At 39.3% G+C, this 24007-nt stretch overlaps 1 protein-coding gene across 4 annotated transcripts in view; it reads left to right on the top strand.

The window, feature by feature from the left end:
- Positions 1 to 8490: 8490 nt before the first annotated feature.
- Positions 8491 to 24007, top strand: part of trak1a (trafficking protein, kinesin binding 1a) — a 46613-nt gene continuing 31096 nt past the window's right edge. For 3 of the 4 annotated variants that reach the window (XM_047156829.2, XM_017474088.3, XM_053682267.1), the window contains exon 1: positions 18556 to 18713. In XM_047156829.2, the coding sequence (XP_047012785.1) occupies positions 18710 to 18713 (4 nt within the window). In that variant the 5' untranslated portion in view covers positions 18556 to 18709. Of the gene's footprint in view, positions 8640 to 18555; positions 18714 to 24007 lie in introns of those variants that run through there. The other variant, XM_053682265.1, reaches the window with a different exon arrangement.

The raw sequence follows: 24007 nt of genomic DNA, 5'->3' as shown, positions 1-24007 counted from the left end.
TGTCCTTTATCACAGCAAGGCTGATGCAGAGAAAACGAAAGTGCTTGTGGAGGTTTATTAGAGTTTTGGAAATCATGCCTACATTAGATTTGCTGATCTGATTGTTGTCACCTTGACCTTTGATTGACCCCGCATCGTTCACTAGCTGCATTTGTTAAATGCAGATTTCCTTTGTAAGTAGCAGAGCCTCATCCTATGTTTGAAAACTTTTTTTTTTTTTTTTTTTAGTTTATCTGTTGCTTGAATTTCACACATACAAAAAATCTCAATATATATATATATCGAAAATTTAACCTTCAATCATTAACCTGAAGAAACTTTCACTTTCAACTAAAAAATATAGAGTATACTCAGCAGGCAGGCAATTATAAACTTTTATCATTTGTGTTTTAATAGAAAATGATCCTTTCTTGATGACGTTAACAAGATTCCGGAAAGTTTGTATATGGAAATGTTCCATAACTCCGATCTATGTTTATACGGAGCAGAGACCATGTGACTCCTGGGAATGATTCCCAAACACTGAGTCCAAATGAGAATGAAGTGAGTGCAGTGTCAACATCCAGTTCTGATGAAGTGTGTGCCAAATGCTGCTTTTATTGGCAATATTGTAATCTAATCAGCAGATTTATTGAGTACTGTTGCCTCTTTATGGAGAAAGAAAGAAAACAGAGATGTTGTATGTAATGTAATGTGAGGTTTTTATTATTAAAACTGCAGCAACCATAAAATGGATATCTCTGGACATTGTGGTCTTTTGTATTTGTGGTTTCACAATAAAAAGGCTGCAGTATTTAAGAGGACATTATGTTTTATGATTTGAAATGCACAGACACACTCACACACACCTTATACTCTGAATGCAAGCATTAGTTTAAATTCACTGATATGGTGGCAGGCCAAAAAGATTTATTAAAAGCATGAACATGTGAATAATTATCAGTGACATTAGGCTACATTTAGCTGACAGGACACGGGCTGAATGGCGATGCACGATGGCCCATTCGGAGGTAGTTTATAACACTGCAGTGTGTTAGCGTCTTTAACAAATAACTGGCTATCGCAAACATTACACGGAGCATAACTTAAGCTGGTTTCACGACCACAATGCCAACTGCCTCAAACAAACATAATATAGGACCGTCTTTCAGATGTTTCGCCAAATTCCAGGTGTTTCCTCGCTTTGTTTGAAATGAACTAGCATCAATTGTATGTTTGTTGTCATCTGCCTCGAATGCGAAGTATTTCCGTATTCCATACCACCTTTCCTCTCAATGAGTTGGGGCAGAGCTAAACTTCTGTAGTATTTCCCATGTGCTTGTAGGCGTTCTTCTTCTTCTTTACCATTTGTGGACCGACTAAAACACTTGCGCGTATTTGCTGCCCCCATCAGGTCCGGAAGAATTGCAACCCGGTACCTTCATTACTACGGTGACGCTACTGCAGAAAAACAAGTACCGTCATGTTTTAAGAATGTTGGTATTGAAGTATCAGTTCTCGTGACATCCCTACTAAAGAATCAGTTCTATGATAGGAAATGTATGTCAGTGAATAGACTACCTTCTGTTATTACCTTTGTGATGTAATCTTGACCGTTTTAAAGTCATCTTGATGCCAGGTTTGTGTTGCACAGTGCCTGTGCATTTGAGACCGTTTCGGCATTAAACAGGATGTATTGGGTCATTTTGTTCCCTTGATGATTGAACTGATGGACACTTTATTTCCCATGGTTTATATAAATCTGTTTTCATGCCAGAGGTATTTGAGTAATCGAGTAGAAAGGTTTATTTTCATAAAATGACTTTGAATTTGAATAACTAAATGATCACCTTTTATGTAATCCAGACCTCTAACAGACAAGAATACAGAGGTTATTCCCTCTGACTCGATGTTAACATAGAATCGCTGTAATAAACGAAGTGCAAAACATCTTTTACTAATGTTTTATTGAAGTTCGCTACCAAAAACCCGTGTCAGTATGTACACGTGAGAGCTGCCAGACCCATTCTGTAGTGCGGTTGCAGAGGGAAGTGTGGAGGATGACGTGTTCTGCTGTGGGGTGTTCTCATTGTGTACAGAGCTCTTTCTTGGTTGTTTCCTCTTGGTTTGTTTTTTTTCTGTGTGTACAATGTTGTCTCTGTCCAGTCTCAGTATTTCATACATTTGATTCCTATTCAGTAATAAACTGTCTGTCTGTGTCTGTGCGTGCGTGCGTGTCTGTGCGTGTCTGTGCGTGTGTGTGCGTGTGTGTCTGCGTTAGGGCTGGGCGATATATCAGTATAACATCGTTATCGTGATAAATGCTAACGTGATGCACTTTTCTGAGATCTCATTAGTATGGTGATGCATTTAAAAAAAAATGTTTTTAATAATTACAAATTAAACAGTACATAATGGATGCTGTTGATTTGACGTATTTTAAAACAAACAAATAATAAAAAAAAAACCCCTGAATCTTCTTCTTTGTCTTTGAAGGCATTGTGAACCTCAGTTTAAGGCTGTTTGTTTGTTTGTTTGTTTGTTTGTTTTACTACCATTTTGCAGGCAATTTGTTAGCTAAAGTAAAATATTGTGATGCACATCATGTATTTCAGAAATGTCCTCAAGTATCGTGAGATGATATTTTTGTCATATCACCCAGCCCTAGTCTGCGTCTGACACCGATGCCGTGTGCCTACACGAGTTCCTCAAAAGGAAAGTCATGGGTAAGGGTGAGGTACACTACAATATGATCAGATAAGATAATCTCCAGACAGAGAAATTTTGGTGTCGCAGCAGCAGCAAGACCGGTGAAGAAAATAGAGATAGTAAGGAGAAAAAATACACAGGGATATATAAAGAATACAGTGGATGCATATACAAATATAAGCTCGAACTATATATATGTGCATATGAAATAACGATGTACAACCACTCGATACATATAGCCCATATACATATCGCATATGTACAGTATACACAATACTAATGCATATAGCAGCTATACGGTATAACCAGTATAGACATAACAATACTATTAAATAATGATATGTAAACAGTATAAATATTACAGTATGGTGCCCATATTACAATAATATATTGCAACATGTATGTAGTGTAGTAAAGAAAAGTAAAGGGGGTGATTAAGTGTACAGAGGGACATCTGAAGTGTTCCGTCTTGCACCTGGCGGGGGGTGAACCTGTGGCTGAAGATGCTCTCTATGTGCCACAGCTCAACATGCAGTGGATGAGGGGGGTTTCCCAGAAACCGGGTACTGGTTTTCCCAGTAGTGGGCAAAGTCATGAAATTCAGTGATATTTTGTTTGGATAAATAAAATCTGTACGTGAGAATCTGTACTGATTCTGAATGGTTTTAATTACATCCAGTCAGTTTGACTGTAGAACAAATCCATAAAGAGGACAAATGAAGGACTAATGCAAACGAGAGGGGAAGAGACTTAGACCTGGCAATGCGGTAGGTTTATTCAAGCACGAGACATGTGTCCGTCATCTGCACTTTGGACCAAATTTCAAATCACTATTACATTTCTTGTGCTGAAAAATGTTCTGGAAAATGAAAGTGTCCCACAGTTGAAGTGTTGGTTCAAACCCTGCAGTGTTTCCTGAATGTGTACGTCCAATCACTCATTACACCTGTGTTTCATTAACACTGCTAAAAGTTACACCCCCACCAGTGTGCTGTAACAGTATTAAATTACCCTGGCTCAACTATTAAATGTCTTTGCTGGTGGAATATCATGTGGCAGTGCTATAGAAATATCACAGGGCATGAGGACAAAGAGAAACTGGCAGGGTTGGAGATTCTCTCACCTTAGCCGACACTCGTGCTTTCTGTCAGGATCACATAGGACAGATGGTGTATGTGCTCATATCCCAAGAGACGAAGGAACACGAACTCAGTACAGATGTATAGCCATTTGTCTAAGATTCCTGCCTGAATCCCTGTAGGTATTGCAAACAATAATGAAATGATCTAAGGGAGGCTGCTTACACTATTGCCATTAATTGACTTACATGTGCTCATGTAGACCCCAGTTCCTAGCTCTAGCACTCTAGCTAATGGTAGGATAATCAGAATTTGCAGTGATTTCTTCATAACCTTTCCCTCCACACACACACACACACACACACACACACACACACACACACACACACACACTTATGAATATTCGTTTTAAAAAATAATCATAGCTGACTGTTTTGTTGTAGCTTCATTGCTAATATTTAACTCTCTTGAAAACAGGTGGACAAATCAAAAGTCCCCAGATGCCCAGATTTAATGCAACCATTTCACTGTGGTCTAGTTGATCACTGGCTTCATGTTTTAGTTGTGCTTGTTAAAAAACATAAGTATGCTATAAACATCTTTTGGCTGTGATTTATTTGCTCTAATGTACTGTTTATCACTTTATTACCATATCGTCAGATGAATCATCCTTCTCAACATGTGGGAGAGTGCATATGGCAAACAACAAGAGTAACATACAGACCTAAATGCTTAACCCCTGCAGTGAGGGGATCTGGTGGCTCTGTAATAATGAGAGTTGCGTTTTGCTGCCGTGTTTGGATTCACTTGTCCGCTTAGAGGAAAGAGTTACTGCATCGATTGTTATTCTGACTGATCACCTTTATCCTATGATGAAACATCTCAATCCTGATGGGAGTGCTCTCTTTCAGGTTGACAATGTCCCCATATTGATGGCACAAAAGCCTGGCTTACCCTAAAATTTCACTAAAATGCCTCCCATGTTTACCAAAGTGTTTATATTGTTCATTAGTCTTGGTGGAATCCAGTGTTTTAGTGAATCAAATGCTCAGATATCTCACTGCAGTATTGTGCAGTGCTTTTTGTTAAACTCCAACTGTATTTGGCGAACAGTGCAGCCTGTGGGACGAAAAACTAACGCTCACTGGACAGCAGGCTTTTAACGTGTCATTCTGAGTCCTGCCCGGATGGCTTCTCTGGGAGTGAATGGAGTGTGGGTGGGCTATTGTTATGAGCAATATCATATTAGATTTATTTTAGCAGGCTTGTTCTGTCATTCATGTTACATTTGTAATACACACACGTGTGTATGTTAGGGCTGCACGATTATGGCCAAAATGATAATCACGATTATTTTGATCAATATTGAGATCACAATTATTTATCATGATTATTCATTGATTTTAGGGACGACATATTTTTATTCCACTTTCACATTTAAATAAACAGACCGCTGCTTTCAGCTCCATGTCGTGCTACATTCCTGCTAATGTAGAACTCTTTGCCTCAAATTAGACTGACCCTTAAAGTGCATCATCTCGTAGAAGAAAAATATAAATAAAATTGTACCCAAAATATAGGATAAGTAAAAAATAAAAATGCCAGCAACCAAATGAAAATATGCATCAAATATAACAATATGCAACCAAATGAAAACAATTCAGGCCTCTGCAGAAACTGCAATAACAGTGTTTACAGGAGGAGAGATGCAGCCAAATCACCCAATAGAGTGACGCAGGGAGTTGGCATCACACCGGTTCCCTCGAAAAAAACCAATAGGATTTTCACATAGGCTTTTGGATTATTGCAAAAAAAAAAAAAAGCTCTGTGATTAACAAAAGTTTACAATACTAACATGTTTTGTCCATCAAGATAATTTTCACAAATGAACACAACTTTTTATGAAGTTTGAAGCCTAAATACAATCGCCAGAAATAAAAAGCTAACTGTATGCTATAAACGAACTACACCTCGGTCGCTCAACGTCACCATCACCGAGCTTCCCACAACTTTCCAAACTTTATTTAAAAGATTTTCCACAATACGGATTTACTCTGTGGAAGAATCTTCATCCACCTTTTTTGGGGGATTTGTGCACAGCACACCTGAACCAGTTTATTTTTTATTTAAGTTTTTTCCTGTTCGGCATGATGACGTTTAATGTCCCCGACAACGTCTGTAGTCCCATTTAGCGACTTGCTAGTGTCATGATTTCCCCTCGCGCAAAGCACTGGAGCTGAAAGCGAAGCTGGTAGCTCGAGTGCTAAAATGCTAACACAGTTTCTGGGTTTTGCGTTACAAAATGACGTCATCCCTGTGCCGCTCTATGGTGATGGGCTGTAAGTTTAGGAAGCGCTTGATTTGATATGCAGCGGAGTTTTCTATGAGCGGAGGACGAACTTTAAATATCACAGTCGATCATGTTCTTGTAATCGTGGGCAGTCAAAATCATGTTGCGATCAATATTCGATTAATTGTGCAGCCCTAGTGTATGTATATAACACCGAACAGCCATTACATTAAAACCACCTGCCTAATATTGTGTAGCTCCCCATTGTGCCAAAACAGTTCTGAACCATCGTGTCATGGACTCCAGAAGACATGTGAAGGTGTGTGTCTGTGATTTTGGCGGTGGACCAGGGATCAGCATGGGCACTCTGACCAGTATGCAGCTACACAAACCCCAGATGTGATGTACTGTGTGTCCTGACACCTTATATCATTTATATCCATGTTCTAACCACATTACAGTTACTGCTCTCATAAAAAACACCATTACTTTTGTTTCTAAATATCACTAAATATATCATCAAACAACATATTTGATCAAAATTAATATTTTAGTCAGAGCTTCCTTTCTGTTGCACTGTTTGATTGACGCGCATGCGTGGACTCGCGCTCATTCAGTGAAGTCTAATGGAAACTCACTCGCTGTAAGGACTAGGCTTTATGTAAAATGGAAATACTGGTGTGAATTTCTAACATTTACAGATAAGGATATAAACAAAAAAATGTCATTTCTGCACTGAAGAAAACATGTCTGGGACACAATAAACAGCACACGCATCTGTCGCAGTATCTGACACGACAAGCCACGTTAATACACTTACGAGTTTGTTTGAAACGCTTAATATAAAACATTCTCACGTTTTAGACAACCTGGATCGTGCACTTTTCCCCCAGCAGCTCACTCTGTGACCTCCGCTTTTCCAATGTGTTTTATTCATAGACGTGCATTTTTTTTACCATTGTGAAGTGACATCACTAATGGGTGATTATCCACAGTGACGTCACAGACCTGACTAATCCATAATGAAATTAGTGTAGATTATTTTAATTATCGATTAGTTGTTGCCCCCCTAGTGGGATCGGACCAGCCGGGCTATCCTTCACTCCCCACTTGCAGCCTTGGTCACCCATGACCCTGTTGCTGGTTCACCAGTTGTCCTGTTTTAGACCACTTTTGGTAGGTACTATCCACTGCCGTTTTGGAGATGCCCTGACCCAGTCGTCTAGCCATCACAATTTGGCCCTTGTCAAAGTCCTAACACTTTCCTGCTTCCAACACATCAACTTTGTGAACTGACTGTTCACTTGCTGCGTAATATATCCCACCCCATGGCAAGTGCCATTATCATGAGATAATCAATGTTATTCACATCACCTGACACTGACATCTGAAGCCGATCGGTGTATATACACATACCATAATAGAAAGTTGCTTCCCTATTTTAATAACCACCTGCTACTGGTCCGGCATTAGGTGAAATGAATGCTGCATGGCATGTACGCGCATCAAAACAGCATAAAGAGGAAAGCCTGCTATAAAGAGAGCATCATATTACTCATCTGAAACTATTCCACAAAGACATATGCAAACCTCTCCCTTCACTTATTGCCTGAGTCAGAGGGACTGGGAACTAAAAGCATATCTTCATTAAACCATTGTGCTGATTAGCGAAATGTGACTGTTTATAGAAAGTGCATTAATGGGTCTGTGTTCTATAGTGCACTCTAGCATTTTCTGCTGACAAGTTTTATTACTACTCCAATCACATGTGGCAGATGTTTTCTGAAAAGGACAAGCAGTCAGGAATCCATGTGTTCATGAATGTTTCGGCATATTCGGTCTGTGATTTGTTTGAATGATCAGCTACAACCGAGTTGGGACTGATCACCCCGACAGAAGGCATTGAATTTAGTGACTGCACCTTTAATGGCTTCTGCCTACATGTTTCCCTCAAACAGTCACTGTACTGGAGAATTTGCAGCGGTCAGCCTCCAGAAGGATAAGAGGGAGATGGAAAGAGTGACGCACCTCTAATGGCATTGGCATCACAACCAGTGTTTGTATTCTATGACCTGGAAACACTGATCTCTGGGTCCCATGTTCTGTATGGACAGTACATGACATTTTAAAATGGTTGACATAAGGGAAAAGTCTGAAGCAGATGCATAGGGATACTGGATAATAGGGGACAAAATAACCCCAGAGATAAATTCAGACACCTCTACTTTTGGCTAACTGTTTGCCCTCTCTTTTTCTTCTCTAGGCTCACGTTTCCTGCACTGTCTCATTGCCAGTTTGTGTGTTGTGCTCCTGCCCACTGTGGTCAGCCGTGTGTGGGCGCTGCCCTATGGCTCGTGCAGCTGACGCATGAAAATCAGCCAAGCTGGACACCACAGCTTTGCCCCCCACCGCCTCTGCCTCAGGCCTTCCCCACTCAGTCAATCCTCAGACCCCGCTCCCTCAGAGACAGCACCCACAATCCCTAGCAAGCACCTCTCCCACACACCAGGAGGAGCAGTATGTATGCCAGGAAGCATCCAACCTAGACGATGAGCTTTACAGAGATGCAGAAACCATCACAGGTAAGTTTGCTGATTGTTGTGAACTTAACTAAGTGGGTGTTTGGTGTGTTGCTATGGAACCAAATTCCTTGGCAGTGATGTTATCACTGTCTGTGTGATTCATATGGAATAATTCTGTTGTTGTGTTGAGTGTTGCCATTCCTCATACCTGACTTAGCATAGCATGTGTTTGTGCGATAACTGTCTTGGCAAATACAGTGCTGTGAAAAAGTATTTGCTTTATTCTGTTTTTGTCTCATACATTAAATTGTTTCAGAAATTAAAACAAAGACAACCTGAGTAAACACAAAATACAGTTTTTAAATATTTTTTTGAACAATTTTTTGAACTCAGTTATTTATTGAACCAAAAAGGTTATCCAATACCAACAGGGCCTGTGTGAAAATGTATTTAGTATATAAATGTGTATATGTATATAGACACAACCAGACCTGATTACTGCAAACCCTGTTCAATCAAATCAACACTTAAATAGAACTTTTTCATGAAGTTGGCTAAAAGATCTTACACAGTAACACACTATGTCAAAATTGAAAGAAATTCCAGAAATGATGAAGAAGAAGGTGATTGAAATACAGCAGTCTGGGAAGGGTTACAAAGCTAGGGTTTCAAAGGCTCTGGGACACCAAATGACTACAGTGTGGGCCATTATCTCCAAATGGAAAAACTCAGCACAGTAGTGAACCTTCCCAGAAGTGGCCGACCTTCCAGAATTCCTCCAAGAGCACAATAGCGATTCATACAGGAAGTTAAAAAAGAGCCAAGGCAAACATCAAAGGAACTACAGGCCTCTCTTGCATCAATAAAGGTCACTGTTCATGACTCCACTATCAGAAAGACACTGGGCAACAATGATATCTATGGAGGATTGATGAGTCAGAGGTGGAACTGTTTGGAAGACAGGGGTCCCGTTACATCTGGCGTAAACCAAACACAGAATTCCACAAAAAGAACACCATACCTACAGTCAAGCATGGTGGTTGCAGTGTGATGGTGTAGGAATGCTTTGCTACTTCAGGGCCTGGGCAACTTGCAGTAATTGAGGGTAACATGAATTCTGCTCTCTACCAGAAAATCCTAAAGGAGAATGTCCAGTCTTCAGTCCGGAAGTTGAAATTCGAGTGCAACTGAATTATGCTGCAAGACAATGACCCAAAGCGTAGGAGTAAATCCTAGTCCTAGAAGTGAATGAAAGACTGATCTCCAGTTATCAGAAGCATTTGGTTGCAGTTATTGCTGTTAAAGGGGACACAACCAGATTTTAACTTTAAGTGAGCAATTACTTTTTCACGTTAGTGGTAGGTGTTGGATAACTTTTTTCTTTTTCTTTCAAAACTGTAGTGTGTGTTTACTCAGGTTGCCTTTGTTTTATGTTGTATTTCGTTGGAAGATCTAAAACGATTTAGTATGAGAGATGCACAGAAACAGAAGAAATGCTTTTTCAGAGCACTGTAAACCTTATCCAGTGGGCATGTTCAGAGATTGTGATTTGAAAATAAAGTCATTGCCACATTACTGAAATAATTTATCTGGGACTATATAGTTTTTTTGTTTGTTTGTTGTTGTTTTTTTTTTGTTTTTTTTGTTCTTTGGTTAAATTCTGTACACCTTTTTGTTATTTTAATTTCTGTTTCTTTAAGTGTCTAAAGGAACAGTGGCCCCCTTTTATGGTTTATATAAGTGCACAAATACGGCATGTAAAGTTTATTATTTTGTTTTGTTTAATATGGATAGTTATGTCCTTAACATCTTAATATCAATGGAAAAACCAAAGTTTTTGCATCACCAACCACTGATTTTATTAGGTATTGCACAGACGTGACCTAGACATTTTGCTTTAACTCATGAATCCAAATGAGTGCAAATCACACCTGCAGACCATTCAGATGAGAAGAGGTTTTATTTTTAGACCTTTTTTATGCCTCCGCCTTTTATGTCTTCCCCGTTTGTTATACAATGATGTTACTTATGCATTCGTGTTCAGGCACTCAAAGCCCATTTTTGGCTAGCTATGGTTTTTGCCATCAGATCGCCCGTGTGTCTGTTCAAGATTTGAGACTCTTGTTAGAGCAATATCTCAAGAACAAGTGATTGACTGTTGGTAGGATTTCTATAGAATTATCACTGTAACCAGCAGATGAACTGATTTTAGATTTTGAAATTGATCCAGTCAGTGTCAAGGTCACCGCAAGGTCAAGTGTCTTAAATCATTTTATAGCTTCCTTTGCATTTGGAGTATATTTTAAGGTAGTGAAAGACTAGATGTGTTGGTGTAGGAGGCATCCCCGTTGAAGCCATTGGTGTGGAGTCTGACTTGTTAAGTCTACCTAGCATGAAAAGTATTAGTCTTGTGTATCACATGTTGTTGCAAAGCATTGGGTGTTTTTTTTTTCCCTAAATCAAATGAGGTCTAATTAAAAATACAAATTCTGGGGACATAAAAAGCTGGTCATATTTATAGTTAACCTATTAATTTCTTTCTTTTTTGCATTGTACCAATTTTAACTAATAGCGATGCCAGGCTACTCCAGGTTAATATATAGCTGAAGAAATATAGTTGTGGCTTCTACCTAGTTATTGTCCTTGTTTACGCAATGATTAATGATGCTAGCTTCTAATGTGTGAGAAATACTCATACACACATGCTACTGTATATAATGTTTGCTGTAGTTACTATCACTATATAGTCACTAAGTGAGATCTGAAAGTGAAATTCTACTGTTAAGTGAGCCTTCTAATGTTAAGATAAAGAACTGCTCCTCTGCTGTCTCACAGTAATAAAAGAAGGCGTTATATAATGTGTTTGAAAGACTTGAAATGTACTCAACAGTGACATCTTTCAGTTCTAACACTTAAAAATGCAGGATAAGAGTTTGCTGTAAACATTTGGCCTGGCTAAGACGCCACAGAGCAGATTTTTAATAGGTCATAATAATAAATCTTGTGGTTATAACCTGTATTAGTAAATGGTAAATGGCGCACTTATATAGCGCTTTTATCCAAATGCTTTACACTGTGTATCATTCACCCATTCACACACACACTCACACACCAATGGTAGCAGAGCTGCCATGCAAGGCGCTAACTTACTATCGGGAGCAACTTGGGGTTCAGTGTCTTGCCCACGGACACTTTGGCATGTGGAGTCATGCGGTATTAGATATGCTGGTCTTTTTTAGATTTTTGGAGGATCTCATTATTTATTAGTAAAAAGTTCTTATCACAATTAATCAGTGTCTGCCTTTACTTCCTGCAGGTTTACTGTAGAAATACATACGTACACACGTAGCACTTTTATTTCAGACATGTTAAGACAAGATGACAAAACTCATACATTTGTATCTCACACAATTAGATTTGACTCTGTCCAGGGTGTCCCCTGTCTTGTTTCCCAAGTCCCCTGGGATAGGCTCCAGGCTCTGTGCGACCCTCTGTAGGCTCAGTGGTAATTAGATCTGCTTATGTTATTTAGACAAATGGATAAAACTTTTTTCTTCTTCCCCTCAACGCTGATCCTGCATCAGGTTGGATGTGAAAGTGCATATAAGAAAGAGAATCAAGTAGAACGTGGACTTTTCACTTTATTTTCATTCGTTCTCATCACAGATGTGTTTAGTGTTACTAATAAGCAGACAGCTGGCATGCACAGTATTAACTCTGGTGGTGTTGTGACTTTTCTTCAGCTGGGATTGCACATTACTTAAGCTGTCCTTCATGATGCCAAAACGTTTTCGATAATGGATTCACTTTAACATCACACTAAAGTAATAGGTGCTGAGTGCTTGGCACTATAGCCCAGCTTCAAGCAGTGGAGTGGGTTTGTGTCCTGCTGGTTTAGGACACACTGAGCTGAGACTCTTCTCTTCTTCCCTCTCGGGGTGCTTGGTTGTGTAACACGACTATTTGAGGGTCAGTTCTTTTGTTGAAAAAAGAGAGAGAAACATTTGTCTCATTAAACACGACTCTCTCTTTAAAGGGTCATGAAACCTCCCTCTTTCAACTTAAGTCTACCTCTCAATGTTTTTGAAAAATGCAGCTTAAATGGGTGTGGATGGCTGTGCGTAGAAGAGAGGGGGAGTGGGCATGGCAGGGGAGGAAGAGAGGGGGCGAGCCTTCAGAACACTCAGAATAAAGATGGATAGTGACAAAGTTTGCAGATGAGACAGCGGACTTCTCTCCTCCTGAATCCCCAGGACTAAATGGAGACACAATATATAGCGGTGCAGGTCCTCTGCCCTATCTATTTAAACTATTAGCCCTGGTGTGACTATGGAGGAATATATAAAATAAAACAAGATGTAGTGCGGATGGGAGGAGTGTCGGAATGGTAGTTAGCTAATAGGCTTGAGCTTTTCATGATTAAAGGCAAAGGCTCTTCCCTTCAACGTGGACTCCCGTTGCATAATTTTACACGCAATGGCCCGCAGAGCTTTAAGCGGTTTAATTAGCTCAAAAGGCACGTACAACTGTCGGTTAAAAATTAGACACATACCTCATTTGAAGGGATGGAAAAGTCCTCTGTACTGAGTACCACATCATTGTGTAGACGCAAACCGCTTTCATGACCAAGTCCGAAGTCCACCTTTCTCCAATTCTCATAGCGCTCCCGAATAAACACACTCGAGCTCTTACAACACTGAAACAAACACCTGCGACCCATTTGAACACCTCTCTCATCTACTACATCTGTAGGAAAGCACCACGTGCTGTCATGAATAATTAAGAGACAGCATCTTCTCATAGGATAAGAACACGCAGGCTCATGAATGATTGAGACACCAACACGTCATCGAAGTACTATAGCACATTGCCACGTCACTGCCTGTAACGTGTGGCCGGACTAGGTTTTAAACCAGGAAGAAGAAAATAGAAGGACAAAGCTCAAAATTAACCAGTTTTCTTTTACAATTAAAATTAACGGCTGCTAAGATCGTCTTTTACGATGTGCGATAAGAACACCTCTGTTAAAATCTCAGAAAATGTAGTTTAGTGTTTCATGACGCTTTAAACCGGAGAGCACTGCAGTATCAGTATTGTTTAGGAGAACCATTTGTTCAACTAGTCCTGTGATGTTATTAGTCACTTGCCAGGCTTGCTTAGCAACAGCTGGAAAAGGCAGTATTATGGTTTCCTCCTCCAGATGATGGCCAAGTCATAAGTAGGAAGTTCAGTCACGTTACTGCAACACAATGGATCCCATAGAATGGGCCTGAACACTTTTCTGATATTTGTCATGTCAAGTCGCAGTTTGTATTTAAAAAATGCATTTCTACCAATTGCACTGGTGTCATTATGGGATGGGCTCTGTCAGGATTTTGAAGGGGAATTGAGAATCTCACGAAGATGTGAATTAAGTTATTTTTAAGCTCCTCTAAAGAAAACGGGACCTCGAGGAACCAACAGTAAAGACCCTTCATTACCATATTTTCATTCCATACTTAATAGTATTAGTCTAGTAATAGTAATATTCATTCTCTTAAAGGCGTTCAGTTTCTAACAGTTTGCATGCAATAAAAAAAAAACAACTCATGCAAGTGGAAAATTTTAAATCAAGTCTTAAATTGGTGCTGTAGTGCAGGAGCTAATGATTCAACACACAGCTGGTCTGAGCAGTTAATGACCAATTACATACCCTAAATTTGGACACCGAAAGTAAAAAAGGGCGGTAATTACAGAACTGTTCACTGAACATGGACGACATAGCTGGAAATTACAGTTGTCAGACTTTTTGTTGCTGCTGTTGTTAAATCTGAAGTACAGAACCAGAACAAGAAACGAATCACTGTTTAGTTACTTACAGAATGTGATGTTTACAGGCTTTTATCGATGTTTCCTGTGTGATTTTTTTTTTTTTTTTTACAGCCAGGCTGTGAGATTTCCTCTTGGTATGTGAGATTCAAACTGCTCATTTGCATAGAAGGAATGGCAGTCTGCATGTCCTCCTGTTTATCTGTTCCCATTATTTACATACGACCTGCTTCCTGTGGCTCGCACACTTAACACGACACACTGTAATTGAATAGACCTTCAAGAGCTGGCTTCTGATCAGGGCCGGTGAATATCATTCTTCGATGAATACGTACTTAAGAAATGGTCCTATGCATTTGATCCATATGACATTCTCGGTCTTGTCATGACGTCTGAAGTTACATCTAGAATCAGTGATTTAGTCAGGCACGAATGAAGACGGCACCACATCCTCTCTCATTGTGTAAGTATTTGTTTTCATCAAGTGGGGATTTTGTTGAACGTACATAAACGCCTTTCACTTCCTTATTGGATAGACACTTGATAAAGAACCCAGACATGCCCATGAGATTGTGCCTGTGCTTTTATTTATAGAACTTTTGCAATGATTTATCATAGTTCAGGCTCCTCAGATGGATCATTTACGAATCCTGCCATCTTGTGGCTGTTCCGGGAATTATATTGTGCTTCAGATACTTTCACAGGGATCTTGTGCCATTTCAGTCTTCACAGTGGCCATCTGCTATGTTTTAATAGGAATAGGATTTTTCAAACTGTCATACCTCATCAAACGTTATAATGTATAGTAGAATATCTTTCTTTAAAAGTTATTATACTCTTCCAGTAATTATGTCTGTGTAAATATTTTATATACGAGCAAACACAACACTCTGTCCATTCTATAAAAGTGTTTGTCTCCTGTCCGCTCATTGTGCGACAGTACAGCTCTTTCTTTCTTTCATTCTGTCTTTCTTTCTTTCTTTCTTTGTGTGTGTGTGTGTGTGTGTGTGTGTGTGAATTACTGCATCAGCATTGTTCTTGTCAGATTTCAAAACTTTTACAGCAATGTGAGCTCCACATTCGGCGTGTGACTCACACAAAGAAAAAGTTGTGCTCAGTATTTCCAGGGCAGAGCCGTGTGTGTGTTTCTTATTTCTATGGTGATAGAGAACTGATGGTTTTCCGTTCGCTGGATGTTTGCCGATTCTGACTTCATTGAGCTATAATAAAATCGAGAGTACAGTTCAAACACTTCACCAGACCTGAATAGATATATATGTAGTGCATAACACTATCCTTGATCCTAGGTCAGTTTTGTTTTTGTTTTTAAACCAGAGTTGTAGATCCTTGTTTAAATTCTGGGTATTCCTCTGTGTATGAGTGGAATGAAACTGATCTTCACAAAAGAGCTTTGCCCATAAACAGTTCATTCAGTCTTGTCTCTCAGGTTACATGATAAACTAGATGGGAATGATTTGATTTGGGGGTTTTTTTTTTTGTTTTTTTTTTAAATAAAATAAGTACTCCCCTGGTCATGTTCCACAACGGCCCTACAATATTTTCTCTTCTTAAATGTGAACCTGAGACTTCATTAATGATCACTGTTGTATAATTGTTGTATAATAATAATAGTTGTATAATCCACCAGCTCCCTAGAATTAAAAAATGAATTGAATATAATCAGGTGTCTGTATTGTGTACAGTTACTTGTGCAACAATAGTTTATTTATTATCGTATATTATAGTGTAAAGCTCTCTAAATGATAGCCTTTTTACATTATTGTTAAAGTGCATGCCCGTTTATGTATATTATAGTATAGAATAGTGTATTATAGTAGGTAATGGAACAAATGTTGCATTTTATTCTGATCAAGTGATTACAGAAAAATGCTTTCCTGTACCTGTACAATCACTAATAAATTGGCTATAAATCTGTAAGGAGTATTAGTTGAAGCTGTTGGATGTAATATTTGGGATATTACATTACTATGTTTTTGTAAGGTACTTCCAGAAGAATTCATAATGTGGATTTTGTTGTGTCCTTCTTAAATGTGCAGCTTAATCTCATAGCTGTGGAGTGCCAAGACAAGTCAAGAACTCACGGCTGTGTCCCAAACCACGTAACGTGTAGTATGCCCAACAAATGTGATCAACAGATGCGACTGTCTATATTTATTCAAAAGAATTTCCCACAACAGGTGGGCTCTGCTCCGTCCGTCTCTCTCCACTTTACGGATGAAGTGTCAGGATTTCCTGTTTCCATAGCTGGAACGCTGTGTAAGAAAAGCTGACTCAATATTAACAACTTTGTAAACTTCGGGGAGGCAGGCAGGCGTGTACTCGTCTCAAGCATGCTTATAATGATGTCTCACCCTGCGCATTTGGCTGTGCCTGCCGATACAGACATGGCTAACTCCCCTGTGAAAATCCCTTACGGTACCATTACAACTTCAGTCTGCTTTCAGCTGTGCTAATCTTACACAGTAAAGCATGACGTGATCTCACAATTAAACATGACTTTGAGGAAAAATTAAAACTCTGGTTCGACTACACCATTAACAGAGAAATTTATTCAAACATTATTCGGTTCTTCTGCTTTATACAGATTTTGGTTTAGTCAGTGCACCAGGAGTTCAGGACTCTTTGACTCTTTGTTGCTGAAAATTCCAGCTTGGTCTGCCCTTCAGCTGACGGAAGAGAAGCTGGTCAAATAGATGGAAAGATTGTGTGCCTGGTGCTACTAATGCAATATCACAGGCAAGATCCATCCATCCATTTTCCATACTGCTTAATGTACACAGAGTCGCAGGGTCGCAGGGGTGGGGACACACGGGGTGCTAACCCATCACAGGGCACAACTGCACCCACATTCACAAATTACCAGCAATTTAGAGATGCCAATCAGCCTACAACGCATGTCTTTGGACTGGGGGAGGAAACTGGAGTACACTGAGGAATCCCCTGAAGCAACATGCAAACATACGCTTTGGAGACGGGACATGAACCCCCAAGCCCAGAGGTGCGAGGCAAACATGCTAAACCACTAAGCCACTGTGACTCCCCGCCCCCAGGTAATTCGAGGTAATTAGAAAATCTCAGCCATTTATTAATCCAATGAATTAATTTAATATGGAATATGGAAAATACAAACTGGCCACCAGATTGACCAGCTCAGTCTGTGTTTTGGCAGATGGTCAGACCAAGCACGATCGAATATTTTTGAGACGTTATGGAAGTAAGCACTGATTTCATAAGCTCTAAATCAGACTATTTGGACTAATTTTGGAGCACAGTGGTTTAGTGGTTAGCATGTTTGCCTCACACCTCCAGGGTTGGGAGTTTGATTTCCGTTCGCATGTTCTCCCCGATCTGGTTTCCTCCAGGTACTGCAGTTTCGGTTGTGCGTTGTAGTGTGATTGGCATCTCTAAATTGTCTGTAGTGTGTGAATGGGTGTGTGTGATTGCGCCCTGCGATGGGTTGGCACCCCATCCAGGGTGTCTCCTGCCTCATGCCCTGAGTCCCCTGGGATAGGCTCCAGGCTCTCTGTGACCCTGTGTAGGATATGCAGTACAGAAAATGGATGGATGGATGGATGGATGGATGGATGGATGGATGGATGGATTAATTTTAGCATCAGTGGAAGTATATTTCAGAGAATGTTCTAAATGTGCTGTACAGAGAAATGGAGGCTGGGACTGAGGTATATCTTTACCCGTGTTTGCTTCCCAGGTAATGTAACTAGATAGTGTATATTCAGACAGTATTTACCAGTATGTGACTGGTATAGGTGTTTTACAGACACACTGAATGGTGTGAGAGAATTCCAGTAAGTGTTTCCCATTTTGTTTTCTTTTCTTCATTGTGTTCTCTTCTTTCTCCTCTCTGATGATGTTGTCTTATTTTCTCAGCAGCTGCTAAGCTGCCCTGACTTTCTCTCTTCAGTGATTCCCTGAGGGCTTTCTAACTTCCTGTACTTGTAATGCATTTACCCTGGCTGTTCATAGAATCTGCCCTCAAGTCAGCTTCTCTCATTCTGACTGTCCAAACTACCCCAAAGAAAGAGGACAATGAGTGCAACAGGCTGCTGCTCGCACTGTAATCCAGTCTATGTTTAGTGAGGGGCATGTGACTGGTGTCATCAGCATGCCAGACATGACTAGGCGTTCACTCCTCTTCTCCCTCCCTCCGACTCTGCCTCTTTCCCTCCCCTCACTCGTTCTCTTTCTGCCCCGGACATGCTCTCTTGACGTCCAGCCCTTGTTCTGAAGGAGTGGAAAATGTAAGTAGGGCATGAAGAGAACGAGCCCGTGGCTGCAGAATCATGAGTAAGTACAGAGATCGGACATTTAAGACTTTCAGATACTTCAGTTACTTCTTTTTGAGACTGGACAGTGATAGAGTTCTGGACAACGTGGAGCTTCAGGCTGAACTTTTGCCTGCTGACCTACGGCCATGATAAGGTTAAGGTCAAGCTGGCCGTGTTGGTAGCTTTCACTGCTTCACTGGAAATGAACTTTGTATGTTTTCCTTTGTCTGGCTTGTCATGTTTATGCTCACTGGTTTCTACAGAAAACGTTTGTAATCTGGATTCTGTGTGATCATGTCTTTTGAATGCAAGATTACTTTAATACTTTTCTCCTCAAAATGGTGAGAAAGCAGCTGTTTCTTATTTAGAGATCTGTCCCAGCTGTGGTGCTCAGCTCTGTGTCAGACTGCTGGAATTTTTGTTTTAGGATGCCTCGTCACAGAGGTCAGCGTGAACCAGAAGGACAATAAGACTTTGACCGGGGAGCGCTGTTGAATATGCACATTAAAACACAGCCCCAAAATAATCACAAGCCAGCTAGTACATTCACACTCGCGCTCAGGACTCTGCAACCTTCATTCAGATTGGACAAATGCGCTGGCTGGACTGTAACCTGCGTCACACTAATTATGGAAACAAATCTGAGGGCTATAGTTTTATGTTTTGCTGCTGTAGTTAAACATCTTTGAAAGATTAGTAACTCGCACTCAAGTGCCATATTGCATCAGTGCATCGTTGCATTTTGCTACAAAATCCGTCCTGTTTTTACTAGATCGTTCTGTATGCCTTATCGTGCGACAGGTTCTGGCTTGTAGTGCTTTCTGGCTTTGTGCTCACATGGCAGGCTTAAACAACCTAATGGCCAGCCTGGGCTGTACTCCTGTTTAAAACACACACCTGCCCCATGTATTGCAGTCTGTCGAATTGTTTTTTTTTTTTTTTTTTTTGTATTCGGCCTCGGTCATTTCATTCGTCGACAGTAGAGTTTCCACAAGACAAAATAACACTTACTTATAGATGTTATAATTGTACACTCTTAATATTAAAGGTCTCTATAACTATGGTACACGACACATGTGGTGTATTCCCCTCCACACACATGGTATTATGTATTCGCTTCTTTAATTCATTTCACTACTGCTGTACCAGTATTTAATGATGATCATAATGAGTCTTTATTAGTCACAGCACAGTGAAAGTTTTTCTGTGCATACCTCAGCATGCCGGGACCAGTTGGGGTCAGAATGCAGGGTCAGCCATGATACGGCGCCCTTTTAGCAGAGAGGGTTAAGGGCCTTGCTCAAGCGCCCAACAGTGGCAGTGGAACCCCCGACCTTCCGATCAGTAACCCAGAGCCTTAACCGCTGCCCCATACTGTGAATGATTGCCCTTTTCATTAAACCACACCACATTACATAGCAGCAATACATAAGCAGTAGATTTAGTTATAAAGTTTTTCTTATTTTTTTTTTTATTAGAATGGACTTAAAGATAGTAACATCACCCTCTATAGCAAATAGTGCAAACAATGGTTCTATTAAAGGAAGGATATTAAAGAGAGGATTAAAATAAATAAATAAAACATTGTTTGCACTATTTGCTATAGATGGTGCTGTTAGTATTTTTGTACAACGTAGTGAACCCTTCTTCTCGGCAGAGTAAATGGGGACCGTGTCTTTCGTGGCGTGAAATGCCACCGCAGCTGAGAAGTCAACGTCTTCTCAAATCCATGTTCCATCTCTGTTAATTGAGTGACCTCAAATATACATGGCTGTGCACAGCATCAGAAATAAAAAGTTTAGAAGTAAAACTTCATAACTGTATGTGTGTGTGTGTTTATATATATATATATATATATATATATATATATATATATATATATATATATATATATATATATATATATATATATATTATATATATATATATATATATTATATATTATATATATATATATATATATATATATATATATATATATACACACACACACACACACACACAAGTATTTATATAAGCTTTAGAATAATCAACACAGACAAATTCATGTGTTAAATCTAAAGCACTAACTTCACAGTTCACTGTTCGAGAAAGAACGTATACGTCACTCATTCAAGCTGCCTAGCTTGTTGCTAACAAAATACGAACATGAAGATGCGAGTTTTCCCACTTCGTCTGTCAACTGTGCCGAGGTCGAAAACGACGTAATTCCATCTGGCGAATTACCGCTTAGGATGTACTGCAGCATTGTATTTCACTTACACTTGTTCATCTGACTTTTCAAACATGTACCAAGTCCATATCTCTGAAGGGATATTTGAACTGTAAATTTGTAGATTTAAAACTTACATCCTGAGTTTATAGATTTCTGTAAAGCTGCTTTGTGACAATATCCATTGTTAAAAGTCAAATTGAATTCCTTTCTTTGCTACAAGCTCAGACCTCGGTGAAGTGCTGCCCGTTTATCTTAGTGCTTTTGTTTTTTTTTTATCTATGTGCGCAGTGTTTGTGTGGAGTAGTCTGTAGGAGGCGTTTATCAGGTTAAGGCGGCTGTGTTTTTCCTTTGTATATGTTTAAACTTTTTAAATAGTGTTTATGGATGTTTTAATTGAAAAATTAAACATGTATAAATTCATTCATGCATTCTATATTCCTGGACTTTTTTGAACAAATTCTTTGTTACATAAGTAAACTTGATACCTTTATAAAATAAAATAAAAACTATATTTTATACTTATACCATGGTTGGTTTGAATACTTGATTCTGATTGGCTGGAAAGTGTGCGTTAAATCCTAACCAAGATAAAGCATTTACTGAAAGTAAATAGATAGTAAATAGACTGAGTAACCAGTACACTCCCATGTTACATTAATGACATTAATGGTTTCAGTGGTTAACATTCCCTGCAGACCCCGTAATAGTTCTGTCCCATGATAATCACACATAATCATGTACAGTGCCCTCCACTAATATTGGCACCCTTGGTAATTATTAGCAAAGAAGGCTGTGAAAAATTGTCTTTAATGTTTAATCTTTTGATCTTTTATCTAAAAGAAAATCACAAATACTTTGCTCTCATGGATATCAAACAATTGCCAACAAAACACAGGTTTATTAAATAAATCTTTCATAAATATAGGTGTACAACAATTATTGGAACCCCTATGAATTCATATGAGACAAATATATTTTAAGTATATTCACATTGATATTTTACTTTTTTTTTTTTAGTACACCTGGGTGACTAGGAACAGGAAATTGTTCAACCATGACTTCCTGGGGTATAAATATGAGGTAACACGCAAGCCAAATTCCCTTAGTCATTCATCACAATGGGTAAGACCCAGGAATATAGCTGTGATGTGCGGCAAAAGGTTGTTGAGCTTCACAAAATGGGAAGTGTCTATAAGAAAATAGCACAAGCATTGAAAATGCCCATTTCCACCATCAGGGCAATAATTAAGAAGTTCCAGTCAACTGGAAATGTTATGAATCAACCTGGAAGAGGCGTGTCTATATTGTCTCAACACACTGTTAAGAGGATGGTTCGAGTTCCCAAAAATCTCCAAGGATCACAGCTGGAGAATTGCAGAAGTTAGTTGCATCTTGGGGTCAGAAAATCTCCAAAACTACAATCTGAAGTCACCTACATCACCACAAGCTGTTTGAAGGGTTTCAAGAAAAAAGCCTCTACTCTCATCTAAAAACAAACTCGAGCTTCTTCAGTTTGCCAGACACTACTGGAACTGCAAATGGGATCGGGTTCTACGGTCAGATGAAACCAAAATAGAGTTTTTTGGTAATAAACACCAGAGGTGGTTATGACTCACACAGAGAGGTAGCCATATGGAAAAGTACCTCATTCCCACGGTAAATATGGTGGTAGTTCTTTAATGTTTTGGAGCGGTTTTTCTGTCAGAGTACATGGACGTTTTGTTAGGATACATGGCATCATGGACTCTAACAAATATCAACAAATATTAAATGAAAACCTGACTGCCTCGGCCAGAAAGCTTCAAATGGGCCGTGGTTTTATCTTCCAGCAGGACAATGATCCAAATTATACATCAAAATCAACACAGAAATGGTTTACTGACCACAAAATCAAGGTCCTGCATTGGCCATCCCAGTCCCCTGACTTGATACCCATAGAAAACCTGTGGGGTGAACTGAAGAGGAGAGTCCACCAGTGTGGACCTTGACATTTGAAGGCTCTAGAGAGATTCTGTATGGAGGAGCGGTCTCAGCTTCCTTGCCATGTATTCAACAACCTTATCAGGCATTATAGGAGTAGACTCAGAGCTGTTATCAAAGGGAGGTAGCACAAAGTATTGACTAAAAGGGTGCCGATAATTGTTGCACGCCTATTTTTAACAAATATATTTTTTTATAAACCTGTGTTGTATTTGAAACTGTTTTATATCCGTTAGAACAGAGGCTTTTTTTTTTATTGATTTATTTATTTATCACTAAAGACAGCCTTCTTTGTTCATATTAGTGGAGAGCACTGTAGTCTTATATGTGACAGATATCTAGAAATAATATTTACTATTCATTTGTTTGATTCTATTTGTGGATAACCTGTTAAAACTTTTTTAGAATTTGTCTAGACTTTCCTAAAAGATTTTTAGTGGAAATTCATTCATTTGATCAGATATCAGCCTCAACACTTTCAAAATGTCTATCAGCATGAGCCACTGAAAAACCATACTGGCTGATCAATAATTTGTTATTTTGTCTCTGGACTTTCTCTCTCTCTCTCTCTCTCTCTCTCTCTCTCTCTGTCTGTCTCTCTCTCACACACTTTCTTACTCACACACATACACACACACACATGTTTCATGTCAAATGTGAAGTGTGAGGGTAAAGCACATAATGGGTTTTTATATCTACATCATGTTAATCTTGGAATCAGTAAAAGGCTGTGACTCATAAGGGAGTACAGGCTCGGTGTTTCACCTGTTAGATACCGCTCAGCAGAAACGTGCACGCTTGTACATGTAGGAGATTTGTCTTTATTGTGGATTTTTGTTGGAATGGGATAGCTGTAAGAGGTTTCAAAAAGTGAGGAAATGAACAAGACATGTTTGTCTAAAGGAGAATGGGATAATAAATATGTTGAGCTAGGGCTCCTGGGAATATTCATCACGCTTCAGAAATGTGTTTGTGCAATGTAACATTTTATGTAAAAAGCCAGCTTGAGTTTTAGTTATGAGCATGAACTGATCAAAACGTGTATTTACAATTCCTGTTTCTTAATAATCTTATCATTTGAACAGACTATTGACCTTATTCATAAGAGATGTATTTAT

The sequence above is a fragment of the Ictalurus punctatus genome, chromosome 1 (assembly GCF_001660625.3).
Source record: "Ictalurus punctatus breed USDA103 chromosome 1, Coco_2.0, whole genome shotgun sequence".
Taxonomy (NCBI): Eukaryota; Metazoa; Chordata; class Actinopteri; order Siluriformes; family Ictaluridae; genus Ictalurus; species Ictalurus punctatus.
Note: the sequence above shows the minus strand (reverse complement) of the source record. Positions and strands in the feature narration are given on the sequence as shown.